Genomic DNA, 17,157 nt, shown 5'->3' on the forward strand with positions numbered 1-17,157 from the left:
AAAATTGAATTTGAAGGGACAGAGACAAACGAAATTGAGATTGTAGCAGGTCAAACTCCATATTACACGAAATGCAAAAAAAATGCTGCGGTTCAACTAACTTGAATTTAACCTTGTAACAAGGTAACCTACCTCCTTAATACAAGAAAATAAGACCGGAAAGTTTCTGGTCCGCGGACCAAATAACAGGATAATGCCGAAATCTCTTGAAAGTAGCAGTTGGTTTATTCAAGCAAAGAAGATACTGATTAAATACTCACTTCCAGAAATCTGATATGCTAGAAAATGTAAAGTGAGTGAATTTTATATAAAATAAAGAACAGCCGGATTTAGTGGTGTTCAGCCTGGAACAGTTTAAATCAAGTCCGCCCCCGGTCTGCGCATGTGTTGTAAACAAACATGGCGGCAAATCAAAATGAGAAATAAGAATTTTCTAAACATTTAGCGTTTCCAGTGATAATACCACATTTCCAATATTGACAGCCCAGTTTTTGAGAAGAATTACAACATGGCACAATGTGAGTCTTTGAACCAGTCGAGAGCATAAGAATTTCAATTGATTGTTGTTGAATGGAAAATTGATCATGACATGCTAAAACTTGTTTTGACAGATCTTTATTATTGTGGTGGGGTAACGCATTCTGAAAGGAATAAAAGAGTATGTGTATTAAGAGTATTGAGTAAAAAAAAACATAATTTGATGCCAGATTTTTTATAACTCTTGTAGTGATTCGAGGCTTCTGGTAAACCAGGAGCCCGGTTAGCTCAGTTGGTAGAGCACCTGACTTGCAAGCAGGGGGTCGTAGGTTCGAGTCCTACACTGGGTAGATGATTTTCTCACCAAAAAATACAACATTGGCGACGAGGTAAATTGGAAAGTGCGGGCTACAGTGGCCAGTTTAAGTAGAGCATGCGCATACATGTGATCTCCCGCGCGGGAGGGTCAAAATCCCGATTTTTTCACCTTGCCTCCAGTCTCCCGACCAAAACCATTTTTCTCCCGCTTTTCAAAAAATAAAAATCAGTATTATGACTGGGTTGTTAATTACCGAGGAGTGCCAAACATGTTTACACAGTAAATCAAAGGGTCACCGACTGTTGTGTATTATACATGTTTGACACACATGTAGCTGGAGGAAAGAGTTGTTTTTCACAGGTGAATTATTAATTGTTTGTTTTGATAAGGGATTAGACAAGCAGGGCCTTTTTCCACCTGCCTCATGGGGCCGAATATCTGCCCATTCTCAATGCCAGTTCAGCGCCATTTTTTACCCATTTGAAGCAAAAAACTCCCCGTCATAAGAAATAATTCCCAGCTGAAATGACTTTTGATTATTCAAAGAAAAATTTTGCTCGGTAATAAAATCACATAAATAATTGTTGGAGAAACCAACCCATTACTATTTTTAGAACAGGAGTGTTATTTCCCCTTACGGAGTTACGCCATTTTCTTCCAATGTTTACCAAATTAATTTGCTACTAAATTGGACTTATTTCATTGAAAATTGGATGAAAACACACACTCATTTATTTGATAACATCAATCTACATTATTTTGGTAAGGGTAAATACATGTTGATGCATTTCTGTTTTCTATTTTTCATGTCAAAATCATATCAGTATTTTTATACGAAAGTGGGTGGGGTAAGGAATTTACATAATTTAGGAGTTGTGTTCAGACCAATTTAGAGCTTCGTTTTTTTTAAGTCCTCGAGTAGAATAATGTTAATGCATGTTCACCTTCATTTCAGACCTAAGTTGAGACTTTTTTCTACAAATTTAATCTGTTATGAAAGTTTAAAGTTAGAACAAGATCGAGGAGCTTCTGTAAGATAGCATGCTCAACTTTTCTCAGTGATTGTCTCTGAATTAAAGCTTTGCCAGTAAAAGGGACATAATAGGCAATAGCTTTGTATATAACAGAGATATTAGACATTATATAAAACTTTAACAAAAAAAATGAAGTTAAGAAGTGGCATAAGTCTGGCAAAATTCAAATCAAGAGTTATGAGGATTGTTTCTTTTGGTGTAGACTTATAATTATACATTATTGTGTGGCCAAAAATGTTGGATTTTGCCTCTAAGTTATGTGTCCGCGTGCTTAATTTATATCGATAAAAAACCTCCAGTTTTGAGACCCCAACTCCAGCTGAAAAATGGCAAACCTCCAGTTTTGGGATTCTGAACTTATCACATGTATGGCATGCGGTTTGCAGGGGCTATACTCTGTTGAAAGCTGAACAGTTGATGTCCCGCTCTGCAATTCCACTGTTAAGGAAGGCTACGTGGCCAGTTATATAGAGCATGCGGTATTTGCAGAGACTATACTCTGTTGGAAGCTGAACAGTTGATGCCTCGCTCTATGGTTCCACGATAAGGTTTAAGCCTTCAAAATTAAAGTGAGGAGGAGTGTAGTGATTCGAGGCTTCTGGTAAACCAGGAGCCCGGTTAGCTCAGTTGGTAGAGCACCTGACTTGCAAGCAGGGGGTCGTAGGTTCGAGTCCTACACTGGGTAGATGATTTTCTCACCAAAAAATACAACACTCTTAAGGCAGTGGCTAGACTTCCTGTAACCTCCACTGGAGGCTGGAGCCCGACAAACATCAGCATGCCCACTCATTTTTATAGTTAAGGGTACATGTACCCCTTGCTTTTGCAAAATAGGGGTACACTTCAAAATCTGGGAATACACTACATGGCAAATCTGAAATTTTTCTATTTAACTGCTGAAACTTGTAATATGTATGTTGTTTTTTTTCATGCAGAACTCTCGCAGGTGGGTTAAAGGTAAATTTTATTTAGCGTTGCTTTGTGAAACAATTCACATAAGCTCTGCAGAGCTTTTGAGCGGCCCTATTTAAGAACATTTAAAACCATTTATACCTTACCCCCAGCAATTTGCTGGTACCCATTTTAGAGCTGGGTCGACTGAGGCAATCGTGATAAAGTGCTTTGCCCAAGGACACACCGCAATGGGAGTAGCCAGGATTCGAACTAGGGGCCTTCACCTCCGTAGGAAAGCGTCTTAGCCCTCTCGACCAATGCGTCCACAAGAAGATAGAAATGATGAGATAACTGATGAGATAGTTTTAGAAAATTTAAAATGTTTTTCCAACATTAAGATAGGAAATTCTGGATCAAAGGACCCCTCTCTATATTATACTAAATATAATAAGTTTTCAGTAATGTTCATGTATTCCCAATTTTGTGAACGGAACACAATTCTTCTGAAATCAAATAACAAACGGTCAGCTGAAGATTGGTAAAAGTCACCGATCAATACTAAAATAAATGCCAAAGCTGTTACAGCTATGCAATGTGTATCAAAATTGCAGTTAAATATTGAAAAAATAAGTACTGTTTATTAATCTTTTGCTGAGTCCATAAAAGCTAATAATTTTTTTTTTTTTTTAAATTTCGCATCCATACTTTTTTTGCACATGACCTGTGTGACGTCTGACTAAAACACTTGTCAAACTCCTCAATGCGGCTGACAATTACGCCGAAAATTCGGTGATGGAAACGAAATTATCAGGTCCCTTGACCGGATCTGCGTTTTAGACTGGAACAACTGATACAGGGACTAGAATGCGGCATTTATCTTATCTTATGCTGTCTTCCAATCGAAGCATATGCCGTAGGTTATTCTGCTATTACTCACACACTTAACGCCTTACAGTTTAACTCGTCCTTTCAGTGAAAATCTGGGACGGCATTTGTTGAATTTTTTGTTGAAAAGCAAAGTTCTCCCATGAAATTATTGCCTGCATCTGTTTTTTAATGGAAAATAACTACATTAATGTTACTTTTTGCCCTGTGAAAATGGCTAAATCTAGGCTTGTCTTACCCAGAAGGATGTCGTTTTCTGCATGACATTTACCTTGTTGATTCAGCTTATTTAGAACAATAAAAAGTTCGGAATACTAAATGTAACTTCGTTGTCGGCCTTTTTTTAAATTTCATTGTTATTTTAATTTAAATACATTGTATTTTTTCACACATCAGTTTTAAGATTAAATTAATTAAACTAATTTTTGGAGTTTAAACAACAATTTCATTTGAAACATTCTCTGCGTTCAAGAAGAATATTTGTTTCTGTATGTAGAAATCTGACATTATGAACAATAATTGTAATTGACTAATTATGGCTCTACAAGATTAAGAAAAGTGTCAGCTTTCTGGTTTTTTTTACCATTTTATCTATACAAATCCAACAAAAATTGGTCCTTTGATAAAGGTTTGAAGTTACATGGTAAAATATTTCTTCAGGGAAGTGAGCTTGAGTCAATTCATAATAAGCATATCACCACAAGTCATGCAGTTGCATGCTGTTTTTCCTTTAGAATCCCTTTAGATCAATCTCTGATCATGTAATTAGCGCCACTTAACATGTGACTGGTAAACCCTTTAAACAAAAAGTGTTATAGCTCCATGATTAACATGAGGTAATATGCTAATTACACGCTAATTGACAGTGGCGAAAACACATAAGAAAAAGTACTATGGACATGGAGAAAGTAGGCTATTTTTATGATGTAGCAAACTGTTTGGTAGGGCCCTTCATTTAGTGCTGCTACACCTTAGTCTGATCGTCTGAGTATTAAAGAAGGCAAGAAATAGAAAAAAATGCATTAAGAATATTTAATGTTACATTTATTTCTGTGCATTTCATTTATTCAAACATCTCAGTGTGTATTCACAGCAGTCGTTATAAACGGTGCTATGCCTTACACTATGTAATAATGCCAGTTGGTAGTTTTACTGTAAAAAAACACGGTGGCCGATAATTATTGCAAAAGTAGCGCAATAGTTACCTGCAATAGAATAGTATTGCAATAGTTTTTCAGCAATATCAATATTGTTGCAATAGTCAAAATTAGTATTAGTCACCCCTATTCTAGACAACACTGGACAACCAGCATCTTTTTGTGACTGCACATCCGGGTACTCCAGTCGATAAAAGTTACACGCCTATTGACGACTTGGTTAAACAAGTGCTTTTTTTTGCTATATAGCTACTGTTGAGGCAGGAAAAATTAGAATGTTTTTCTCAATACATTGGAAAATTTTGAAATAATAAAAATGCAGGCTTTCAAGTAGTCCCTACTTTTTCTGACTTTTCCTACTTTTTAAGTCTGTTCCTACTTTTTTTGAAAAAACTCCTACTATTCCTACTTTTTTATCTAAAGAAGAAAAAATATGTTAACAAATGTTGTTCGTCTGTTTATATAATGAATTTTGGTACATAATGTAAGGACTGATGGTGTTCTAGTGAGGCTGTAGGGACCTCTGATATGCTGCTGGTGACCTCTTTAATATGCATGCGGAAACCTGCTGACAGTTCTTTATGGTTGTTGAATACAGACCTTGATATTGGAGCGTAAGAGGTTGCAGGTAGCTATGTACAACGGGACCTCAAAGCATCATGAAAATAGAAAGACCATATACATGTATATTGTGCTGCTGTTTAATTGTGAGTAAATGTACAAGATTCAGGCCCAGATCCAGGGCTTGAAAGCTTGACAAAGGGTGCCCATGCACCCCCCCCCCCCCTCCCCCCAACAAGTTTGCTGAGAAGTAACCTATACTCATCAAAATTGCACCCAACGATTTTGACTAAGGATTAATATTTCCTCAAAATTTAGACCCAAAAGAGCACCAGAGGCCTCCATTTATACCAGTATTTCAACATTTTCCAGGGGGAGAACACAAGGACCCCCCTAAAATTAGGAAAGTATCCTTCCCAGTCCCTCAAAATTAAGACCAAAAATTGCACCAGAGTACATCATTTCCTACTTGTATTTCAAAATGTTCCTCGCAGAGAGCCCCCTGATACCCTAAATTGACTTGGATACCTCTTCCCATACCTCAAAATTAAGACCAGAAAAGTACATCCAGAGCCAACCATTCCATACAGGTCTGTGTTTCAAAAATTGTCAGTGTGACAGCCCCCTGATCCCCCTAAAATGACGAGGATACCTCCTCCCATGCCTCAAAATTTAGACACAAAAATGCACCAGAGCCGACCATTTTAGTACCTGTATTTCAAAATGTTCCAGGGGAAGAGCCCCCTGACCCCCACTAAAATGACTGGGATATCTCTTTCCATACTCAAAATTTAGACCAACAAATGCATTCAGAGCTCACCATTTCTTACCTGTATTTCAAAATTTTCCAGGGGAGAGCAGTCTGACCCCCCCACCACCACACCCACAAAATGACTGGGATACCTCCTCCCATACCTCAAAATGCACCGGAGCCCACCATTTTTAGCTCGACTATACGAAGTATAAGGAGAGCTATTCTACTTGACCTGGCGTCGGCATCGGCGTCTTTCCGCGTCCCCACCTTGGTTAAAGTATTTTTATGCCCCCGGCATCTACTGATGCGGGAGGCATATAGTGATTGTCCCGTCCGTCCATACGAGGTTAACCAAATGGGACCGTTTCGTCTAGCATCAATATCCCTTACTAGAATGACTTGATACTAATGCAGATGTAACCTGTGACCATTCCTCATCTTCAGACATCACCTGACCTCAGTTTGACCTTGACTTTGACCTAATTTTGGACTTAGGTTGCTTTATATGGGCCATCTCTTGGTTAACCAGATGGGACCATTTCGTCTAGCATCAATACCCCTAACTAAAATGACTTGATACTAATGCAGATATAACATGTGACCATTCCTCATCTTCAGACATCACCTGAACTCAGTTTGACCTTGACCTCATTTTGGACTTAGGTTGCTTTATATGGGCCATCTCTTGGTTAACCAGATGGGATCATTTCGTCTAGCATCAATACCCCTTACTAGAATGACTTGATACTAAAGCAGATGTAACCTGTGACCATTCCTCATCTTCAGAAATCACCTGATTTCAGTTTGACCTTGACTTTGACCTCATTTTGGACTTAGGTTGCTTTATATGGGCCATCTCTTGGTTAACCAAATGGGACCGTTTCGTCTAGCATCAATACCCCTAACTAGAATGACTTGATACTAATGCAGATGTAACCTGTGACCATTCCTCATCTTCAGACATCACCTGACCTCAGTTTGACCTTGACCTTGACCTCATTTTGGACTTAGGTTGGTTTATATGGGCTATCTCTTGGTTAACCAAACGGGACCGTTTCGTCTAGCATCAGTACCCCGTACTAGAATGACTTGATACTAATGCAGATGTAATCTGTGACCATTCCTCATCTTCAGACATCACCTGACCTCAGTTTGACCTTGACCTTGTTTTGGGCTTATGTTGCTATGTATCGACAAGGATGCCACCGGGGGCATCAAGCGTTTATTGAACGCAGTTTCTTGTTACACTTTCTCTTTTTTCAGCTTATCTCTGTAATTACTTGATGGATTTGATTTAAACTTGAAATACTTATTCCTCATCATCATCCACATCATCTGACATAAGGGCCATAACTCTGGCACCAATATTTCATGAATTATCCCCCCCTTTTCACTTAGATTTTCAGGTTAAAGTTTTAATGCACTTTCACTCTATCTCTGTTATTACTGAATGGATTTGATTCAAACTTAAAATAGTTGTTCAACATCATCACCCACATCATATGACACAAGATGCCTAACTCTGGCACCATTTTTTTCATGAATTATTCCCCCTTTTTACTTAGAATTTCAGGTTAAAGTTTTGGTGCACTTTCACTCTACCTAGGGCTGTCATTGATTGGGTCTTGGGCATATCGACGATACCGATATATCAGAAGACAAATATCGATGATACATCGATATATCGATTATTAAGTTAGATTAACAACCTATTTGTTCATATGCATATTATATACCTTCCTGTAAATGCTATTTTTAGTTTTATTGCCTACTTTTCGTATTACTGTTTGATTGTGTTGTATTTGTATTTATAAAAATAAAAGAAACAAATAAAAATTAATAAAATCTTTCATTTTTATTTTGCCTTCACTTCTCTTTTGCATTTATCTAAATTTACAACTTTGTAAGCTTAATTGTTTTTGAGGGTCTGAGTGTTTATCCGGATAGTTTTTTCTGTCTGTAAAATATTGATTTTTGAAAACTGGAATTGATAATCGATCGACAAAAAAATATCGTTGATACATCGATATCGTTTCTATCGATGACAGCCCTAACTCTACCTCTGTTATTACTGAATGGATTTGATTCAAACTTAAAATAGTTGTTCAGCATCATCACCCACATCATGTGACACAAGATGCATAACTCTGGCACAATTTTTCATAAATTATTCCCCTTTTTACTTAGAATTTCAGGTTAAAGTTTTATGCACTTTCACTCTACCTCTGTTATTACTGAATGGATCGGATTCAAACTTAAACAATTGTTCAACATCATTACCCTTGTCATATGGCACAAGGTGCATAACTGGGACCAATTTTTCATGAATTATTTCCCCTTTTTACTTAGAATTTTAGGTTAAAGTTTTGATGCACTTTCACTTTGTCTCTGTTATTACTGAATGGATTATTTCCCCTTTTTACTTAGAATTTTAGGTTAAAGTTTTGATGCACTGTCACTTTGTCTCTGTTATTACTGAATGGATTTGATTCAAACTTAAAATAGTTGTTCAACATCATCACCCACACCATATGACGCAAGGTGCATAACTCTGGCACCAATTTTTCATTCATGACTCCCCCTTTTTACTTAGAATTTTAGGTTAAAGTTTTGATGCACTTTCACTCTGTCTCTGTTATTACTAAATGGATTTGATTCAAACTTTAAATAGTTGTTCAACATCATCACCCACACCATATGCAGGGTTTTTTCTAGCTAATTTGGGAACATAGCCCATACCCCCAAAATTGGGAATTTTGATGCGTAAATGTTCCAAATTGGGAAATATTGTTCTGCCCGTTCACCTGCCCTTGCACGCGAACATTTAGGGTTCGTTTCTAGGCGCTAGCTGTTGTATCTAAGGGACCGAGCTGTACATGCTCTCCATGAGTCTATAGCTCTACCTATGTATGTCAGGATATATATAGAAGTAGAAACTTTAAGAGGCCGGATGGCTCATTCAGGAGTCCCTATCATGTACTCTATTAAACAATTGGCCCTGGGTTCGATTCCAGGTCAGACTCCATTTCTATAACAAATCTCCTTCATACTGGGGACCTCTTCGGGTTTGTAATAAGTATATGGTTACTTCACTACATAACACAACACAACACCAGCTCAAGGTTATTAGTTTTAATGAAGTGATATATATCTCTTCATATATAAGACTAAGTCCAACGTATTATATGTATATATATAATATAGGCTCTTCGTAGTAGCTCTACATAGTGTACCGTAGAGAAAAGATTCTATAACCGTAGAGTATATCTATTAATAAGAATATATTTGACGTATATGTTAATAGTGTTCTTGCACAATATGGTGGTCTAAGTCGTGTAGATCTTGGTAGATAGTGTAAATTCTATATAGGGATTATCCGTAGTTCTCTGGGTGAGGTAATTTTTGGGGAGACCACAAGTACCGTTTCGTAAGACAGGGCTACTCATTGTAGAGCTTTATTGTTGTAGAAGTGTAGAGACAAACCTCGTTCTTCGGTCTAGGCATAAGTACTAAGCTCTTCTAGATCTAAAGATAGAATGTAAACAGTGTAGAGCTAAATATTCGAATGACCTCCAGTAAGGGTCACCTACACTTTAGGAGGAGATTTGATTGGCAAAGAAGAGACGGAAACCGGGGTATTTATACCCGTCATAGATGTTCTGCCTACGTCATCAACATGATGACGCAGAAGAGCTCCGATAACTCATTTCGGGTGTTTCCGTGGACATCGAACTCGATTCATTTGGTTTCGTAGAGAATCGAGCACAACCGGAAACAACCAAAGTAAACAACAAAGATGGCGTCTGACCTAGGTAGAGCAATGTAGAGATGAATATGATTTAAAGGACAAATAAGGGTCTAAGGGCCAAGTTGTAAGGAATACCCGGGCTAGTTGGGTAAGGAAGTTGATAACCAATTGAAACAGATAGGGTTGACCACCGACAGCCATGGATAAGCTGGGAAAACGAGGAGGGGCGGGCTGGCACTGGTCTCCCGGTGAGATCTAAAATCTTGGACACAAAAGTAAATGGTAAATAACATCAAGTTCTGACAAGGCGGGGTGCCTAACAATATTAAGTCCCATAGGATATAGTAAGGATGTCTTTAAGCACTTTCTTATACACTTGTTTCACATTGTACTACCTCTTTAACATACTTCCATTACAAAATTGTCCATAATTAGGTCAATGTTTGTGCAATTTTGATGAATTCTTTTTCAGAATGTAGATTGGGAATTTTTGCACTCATTTTGGGAAAAATACATACTTTTTGGCATTGGGAATATAGCCTAATAACAGCTATAAAAAATGGCCAAAAAAAACCCCTGATATGACACAAGGTGCATAACTCTGGCACCAATATTTAATATATTATGCCCCTTTTTGCTTAGGATATACTTATTTAGTGTTTTGATACATTTTATCTTTACCTCTCTTATTACTTTAAGTTGATATTTTTGACATAGACCCAGACTATTGTGCAATATCTTCATCCACAATTGGAGTCATTAAACACTCCAGTGACAGCTCTAGTTTCCTCAGATGTGCCCAGTTTCACTATCTAGCATCGAAATAGTCGAGCGCGCTGTCTCCTGTGACAGCTCTTGTTGTACCTGTATTTCAAAATGTTCTAGGGGGAGACCCCCTTGACCCCCCTAAAATGACTTGGATACCTCTTCCCATACCTATAAATTTACACCAGAAAAATGCACACAGAGCCCACCATTTCATACTGCACTTCGCCAGTGATGCTTTTGTTCTGAATCTGGTCAGTTTGTTCTCAAAAGATCCTGCTATTTATCATCAGATTCCTACTTTTCTCCTACTTTTTTAGCTCGACTATTGAAGAATAGGGGAGTTATCCTACTCTGCATTAGCGTGAGCGTTACCGTTAGCGTCACACAAATGCTAAAAGTTTACATAGCTCCCCAAATATTTTCAGTCCATTGAGATATTGCTTTCATATTTTGCATACTTGTTTACCATCATAACCCCATTCTGTAAACAGGAGCAGACAACTCTATCAAGCATTTTGACTGAATTATGACGGTTGACCCCCATCCAGCTGGCTTACGGATGGTCGGTGGTTCTACCCAGGTGCCCGCTTGTGATGAAATAATGCACGGAGGGGCACCTGGGGTTTTCCTCCACCATTAAAGCTGGAAAGTCGCCATATGACCTATCATGTGACGGTGCGACGTTAAATCCAAAAAAAAGAAGAATTATGACCCCTTTTCGACTTAGAGTATGCTTATTGTAATGTTAAAGTTTGTGTACCACCCGAAATATTTTCAAAGTCCATTGAGATATTGCTTTGATATTTTGCATACTTGTTTACCATCACATCATGATCCAAGTCTGTAAAAAGGAGAAGGCAACTCTATCAAGCATTTTAACTGAATTATGGCCCCTTTTCGACTTAGAATATGCTTATTGTACTGTTAAAGTTTATTCATAGCTTATATCATACTTTCAAGCACTTAGTATAGTCGAGCACGCTGTCAACTGACAGCTCTTTTTATATCAGAGGCTCCTACTTTTCTCCTACTTTTTTATCAGAGGTTACATGAAAGCATGAAAATGCCAAATAGTTCCTGTGCCGAGGTTTTCAAAAGATGACCAAATGGAGGGTACAGTGGATCAGATTTAAAGCATGTCTCATGAGGGCCCCGTGCCAAATTTAAGGTAACCCTATGTGGTTAATCTCAGTCACCCAACTAGATATCCCTTGCAGAAACGTTATATTATATTGTAATTCAAATTTTGCGGTATTTGTGTTGTCAATTATTTACGTATGTTTCATTAATTTCTGGTCTGCGTATTTTCCATAGTAGATCTATGAGCAGAAGTATCAATTCATAATTCAGAGTTTTCACTGGCCTTAATTTTTTTCCGCCACAAGATATTAAAGTCAACGACACAAAGGGGAGGGGTGTCCAGTGGGTGAATTCTCCAACACACTGTGCATGTTGCAACAATTTGTCATTTTTACAGTTTTTTAGCTCACCAGAGCACAAAGTGCTCAAGGTGAGCTATTGTGACCAGTCATTGTCTGGCGTCCGTTCAATGATGTGCGTTGTCTGTGGTCCGGCGTCCGTCAACATTTGCCTTGTGAACACTCTAGAGACCACATTTTTGACCCAATCTTTATTAAACTTGGTCAGAATGTTTGTCTTGATGATCTCTAGGTCAAGTTTGAAACTGGGTCATGTGGGGTCAAAAACTAGATCAGTAGGTCAAATCATAGGAAAAGCTTGTGAACACTCTAGAGACCACATTTGTGACCTAATCTTTATGAAACTTAGTCAGAATGTTAGGCTTGATGATCTCTGGGTCAAGTTCGAAACTGGGTCATGTGGGGTCAAAAAACTAGGTCAGTGGTCAGATCAAAGGAAATGCTTGTGAACACCGAGAGACAATGCAAACCATTTTTTTCTTTATTTCAGTGTGGCAGCATCCATATGTAAATGTCTTCAAGCATTTTAATGTTTCATCATGGAAGAAGGCCACAAAAGAAGGGATGTCACCTCTTCAATGGTTTGTTTTTCTTTTTACATATTTTTCTGTATATTTAATGAATTGACATTGCAGTAAATAGATTAATGATTGGTAACTTTTCAATTTAAAAGCTGTTTTTTTTTTTTTTTTGACAGATCCTAACCAGAAAACATACTTGTAATTAGGAAATTCAGCTTAGAAAAGGAAAATAAGACAGTCCATCTCTTCACAATGCAATTATTGTTGTCACTGGATTGCAACATTACAGCACACAATTTCTGAAGGAAATAAAAGTGTTGAGAATATTGCACAGCATTTTAGCTCACCTGTCACAAAGTGACAAGGTGAGCTTTTGTGATTGCGCAGTGTCCGTCGTCCGTACATGTGTGCGTACGTAAACCTTTGCTTGTGACCACTCTAGAGGTCACATTATTCATGGGATCTTTATGAAAGTTGGTCAGAATGTTCATCTTGATGATATCTAGGTCAAGTTCAAAACTGGGTCATGTGCGGTCAAAAACTATTCAGTAGGTCTAAAAGTAGAAAATCCTTGTGACCTCCCTAGAGGCTATGTTTTTCAATGGATCTCATATAAAATTAGTCAGAATGTTCACCTTAATGACATCTAGGTAAAAATTTGGAACTGGGTCACATGCGGTTAAAGACTAGGTCAGTAGTCTTAAAATAGAAAAAACCATGTGACCTCTTTAGAGTTCATACTTTTCAATGGATCTTCATGAAAATTGGCCATAATGTTCACCCTGATGATATCTAGGTCAAGTTCGAAACTTGGTCATGTGTGGTCAAAAACTATACTGTTGAAAAATGGCGTTAAACACAAAACAAACAAACAAACAAAAACTAGGTCAGTAGTTCAAATAATAGAAAAACCTTGTGACCTCCCTAGAGACCATATTTTTCAATGGATCTTCATGAAAATTGGTCATAATGTTCACCTTGATGATATCTAGGGCAAGTTCAAAACTGGGCCACATGCGGTCAAAAACTAGGTCAGTAGATCAAACAATAGAAAAACCTTGTGACCTCCCTAGAGGCCATATGTTTTAATGGATCTTCATGAAATTTGGTCAGAATGTTCAGCTTGATGATATCTAGGTCAGGTTCGAAACTGGGTCATGTGAGGTCAAAAACAAGGTCAGTAGGTTTAAAAATAGAAAAACCTTGTGACCTCCTTAGAGGCCATATTTTTCAATGGATCATCCTGAAAATTGGTCATAATGTTTACCTTAATGATATCTAGATCAAGGTCAGAACTGGGTCACATGTGGTCAAAAATTAGGTCAGTAGGTCTAAAAATAAAAAAACCTTATGACCTGTCTAGACTCCATACTTTACGATGGATCTTCATGAAAATTGATCAGAATGATATCTAGGTCAAGTTCGAAACTGGATCAACTGCGGTCAAAATCTAGGTCAGTAGGTCTACGTTGTCCGTGCATCAGTGCGTAAACTTTCGCTTGTGACCACTCTAGTTTAAGATCCAGCCTTGAAATTTGGATGACATACACAGTTTTGCACACCAATCTTTAAACTGTCTTTCAGTGACCTTAAATGTGACCTACTGATCTACTTTCTAATATTTTAGCGTCAGTTTGCCATTTGAAACATGTGGTCCAGTATACTCAGGTCATCATGACCCTCTTGTTAAAGGTATTTCTAACAGAAAAAAAATAGAAAAGGGCATCATTACCACACACATTTTCTAAAGAAAAAAAATAACTGCAGTGCAAGAAAATTGCTTTGCTAAAGATACTGTGTAATTCATTATCGATGTTTGATGAGTCAGTTACACTTTATTTATATACCCCACCCAGTAGGGAAAGTGCAGATCACAGGGAGAGGCATATGTTCTTCATTATGATTTGATAGATGACATTGTGTCTAAATTCAGTTAGTTAGGTTAATGGAAATACTGTTGATAAACTGCATTAAACCTAAAAAGTACAGACAAAACTTCATTTATTTAATTTGTAACTTAGTGAATTTTAACTTCAGGACAAGTCGGTGAAGTCAACAGTGTTGAAGATTGTTGGATCAATTCCTGCTGGCAACTATATCCAGTTACCAAAGACAAGCTCTCAGTCCCTGGGCCTCACTGGACGATACATGTATCTCCTCATAAAACCAATCCCGACAAAGTATTTTGTTGTTCATATAGATGTAGCTACACAGGATAACCTCGTTGTAAGGATTTCATTCTCAAACTTGTTCAAGGAGTTTAAATCAACTTCAACGTGGTTGCAGTTCCCGTTTGTATGTAAAGCAACACGAGGAACTGTTCATGCAGTTACTGCACTGACGGGTAAAGGTGAGCTGCTGTTTGCAAGTGTGATTTGAACAATCTTATATCATTCTCAACTGCAGTAATTACGTTTCTTCGGTATGAGGTTTAACCTTTACCCTTCTAAATTTCTGAAATGGACTGGTCCATCATTCAGTTTGGGCAGTACCACTTCTTATTCAAAGGGGTGTTTACTGAAAAAGATGCAGTCTTGAAAAATAAGGCATTGCATTAAGTTGCTAAATGTTTTTCTTTTGTTTTTCTCTTTTAATTGATATGTAAATATGTAATATGGAGTGGTGGTCTAGTTGTTAGGATGTGAAATGCTCAGTCCAGAGGTTGCTGGTTCAAGCCACACTTGGATCAAGATCACATTTGTTTCATATGATGCTATATGTGTTATTTCTAGAAAGCAGACTTGAAATTGATTTGAAAAAGCTTCAAGCTTTTACAAGAGTCCAGCTAAAATGAATTAGTATTAACTTAACTGTCTTAATTAAGTAAATGTTTAAAGAGGCTGCAATTTTATTTTGATAAAGTAGATATAAATATAATACCTTGCATGTTCATTTTTGTTTACAGAAAACAGTGGTCCAGCCCCTCTGTCTACACGATGGACAATTCTTTGTCTGGACTTTCAGTACATTCTAGCAATGTATCTCAATAGAAAATATTCATATATCAAAGGTGTACGCTTGTGTGCAAACATGCTCGTGAAAAATATCTTTACCAGTGATATACAGTATGAGCCAGGTAGGTCTTTCGTAAAATTTTACTGAATAAACTTCAGGCCTGTTGTTAGTCCCCTACTGGTTGAAAACCTGTTTCGGGGACTATAGGAATGCGCTTTTCCGTCATTCCGTCCGTCCGTCTGTCCGTCCGTCCGTCCGCAATTTCGTGTCCGGTCCATAACTCTGTCATCCATGAAGGGATTTTAATATTACTTGGCACAAATGTTCCCCATGATAAGACGACGTGTCATGCGCAAAACCCGGACCCCTAGCTCAAAGGTCAAGGTCACAATTTGAGGTCAAAGGTCAACAGGGCTTTTTCCTGTCCGGTCCATAACTCTCCCATCCATGAAGGGATTTTAATATTACTTGGCATAAATGTTCCCATGATGAGACGACGTGTCATGCGCAAAACCCGGACCCCTAGCTCAAAGGTCAAGGTCACAGTTGGAGGTCAAAGGTCAACAGGCTTTTTTCTGTCCGGTCAATAACTCTCCCATCCATGAAGAGATTTTAATATTACTTGCACAAATGTTCCCATGAGAAGACGACGTGTCATGCGCAAAACCTAGACACTAGCTTAAAGGTCAAGGTCACAATTTGAGGTCAAAGGTCAACAAGGCTTTTTTCCTGTCCGTCCATAACTCTCCCATCTATGAAGGGATTTTAATATTACTTGGCACAAATGTACCTCATAATAAGACGATGTGTCATGCACAACTTTCAAACCCCTAGCTCAAAGGTCAAGGTCACACTTAGCAGTCAAATGTAACATAGCATGAACAGGGTCTGTTTCGTGTCCGGTCCATAACTCTGACATTCATTAAGGAATTTTAATATCACTTAGCACAAGTGTTCCCCATGATGAGATGACGTGTCGTGCGCAAATCCCAGACCCCTAGCTCAAAGGTCAAGGTCACAATTGGGGGTCAAAGGTCAATAAGGTTTTTTCCCTGTCCGATCCAGAACTCTGTCATCCATCAAGGGATTACAATATTACTTGGCATAAATGTTTCCCATGATGAGACGACGTGTCATGCGCAACACCCAGTACCCTAGCTTAAAGGTCAATGTCACACTTTGAGATCAAAGGTCAAGAGGATTTTTTCCTGTCCGGTCTATAACTTTGTCATGCAAAGCAGGATTTAGATATCAGTTGGCACAAATATTCCCCTGGATGAGACAACATGTCATGTGCAAGAACCAGGTCCCTAGGTCTAAGGTCAAGGTCATATTTAGAGGTCAAAGGTCAAATTCAAGAATGACTTTGTACGGAACATTTCTTCTTCATGCATGGAGGGATTTGATGTAACTTGGACCAAATGTTCACCACCATGAGGCACCCTTGTTTTTAGAATTACGTCCCTTTGTTGTTACTATAAATAGATTTTATTGTAACTTTTTTATTACTGGCGGTAGAGAAAAAATCGAGACCACTTTTCTGTGGTATCAGCATGCATGTTACATCCAATTTTTAGGTGTATTTTGACCTATCTCTACCTGGGAAAGAGTTTTTGTGGACTTATAATTTTATAGATTTTTTTTT

At 37.9% G+C, this 17,157-nt stretch overlaps 1 protein-coding gene and 2 non-coding genes across 3 annotated transcripts; all 3 read left to right on the forward strand.

Moving 5' to 3' along the window:
• The first annotated feature begins 375 nt into the window (after positions 1–375).
• Positions 376–15,666, forward strand: LOC128551675 (WD repeat-containing protein 90-like). Its single transcript, XM_053532574.1, has 4 exons — positions 376–518; positions 12,527–12,617; positions 14,595–14,907; positions 15,463–15,666. Exons 2-4 carry the CDS (start codon positions 12,576–12,578, stop codon positions 15,657–15,659), a joined length of 552 nt encoding a protein of 183 aa, XP_053388549.1. The 5' UTR covers positions 376–518; positions 12,527–12,575; the 3' UTR covers positions 15,660–15,666.
• Trnaa-ugc (transfer RNA alanine (anticodon UGC)) lies at positions 755–827 on the forward strand. The gene has a single exon. It is a non-coding gene; the product is annotated as a tRNA-Ala (tRNA).
• Positions 2,443–2,515, forward strand: Trnaa-ugc (transfer RNA alanine (anticodon UGC)). The gene has a single exon. It is a non-coding gene; the product is annotated as a tRNA-Ala (tRNA).
• Positions 15,667–17,157: the final 1,491 nt, after the last annotated feature.

Source organism: Mercenaria mercenaria, unplaced genomic scaffold (assembly GCF_021730395.1).
Source record: "Mercenaria mercenaria strain notata unplaced genomic scaffold, MADL_Memer_1 contig_1534, whole genome shotgun sequence".
Classification (NCBI taxonomy): domain Eukaryota; kingdom Metazoa; phylum Mollusca; class Bivalvia; order Venerida; family Veneridae; genus Mercenaria; species Mercenaria mercenaria.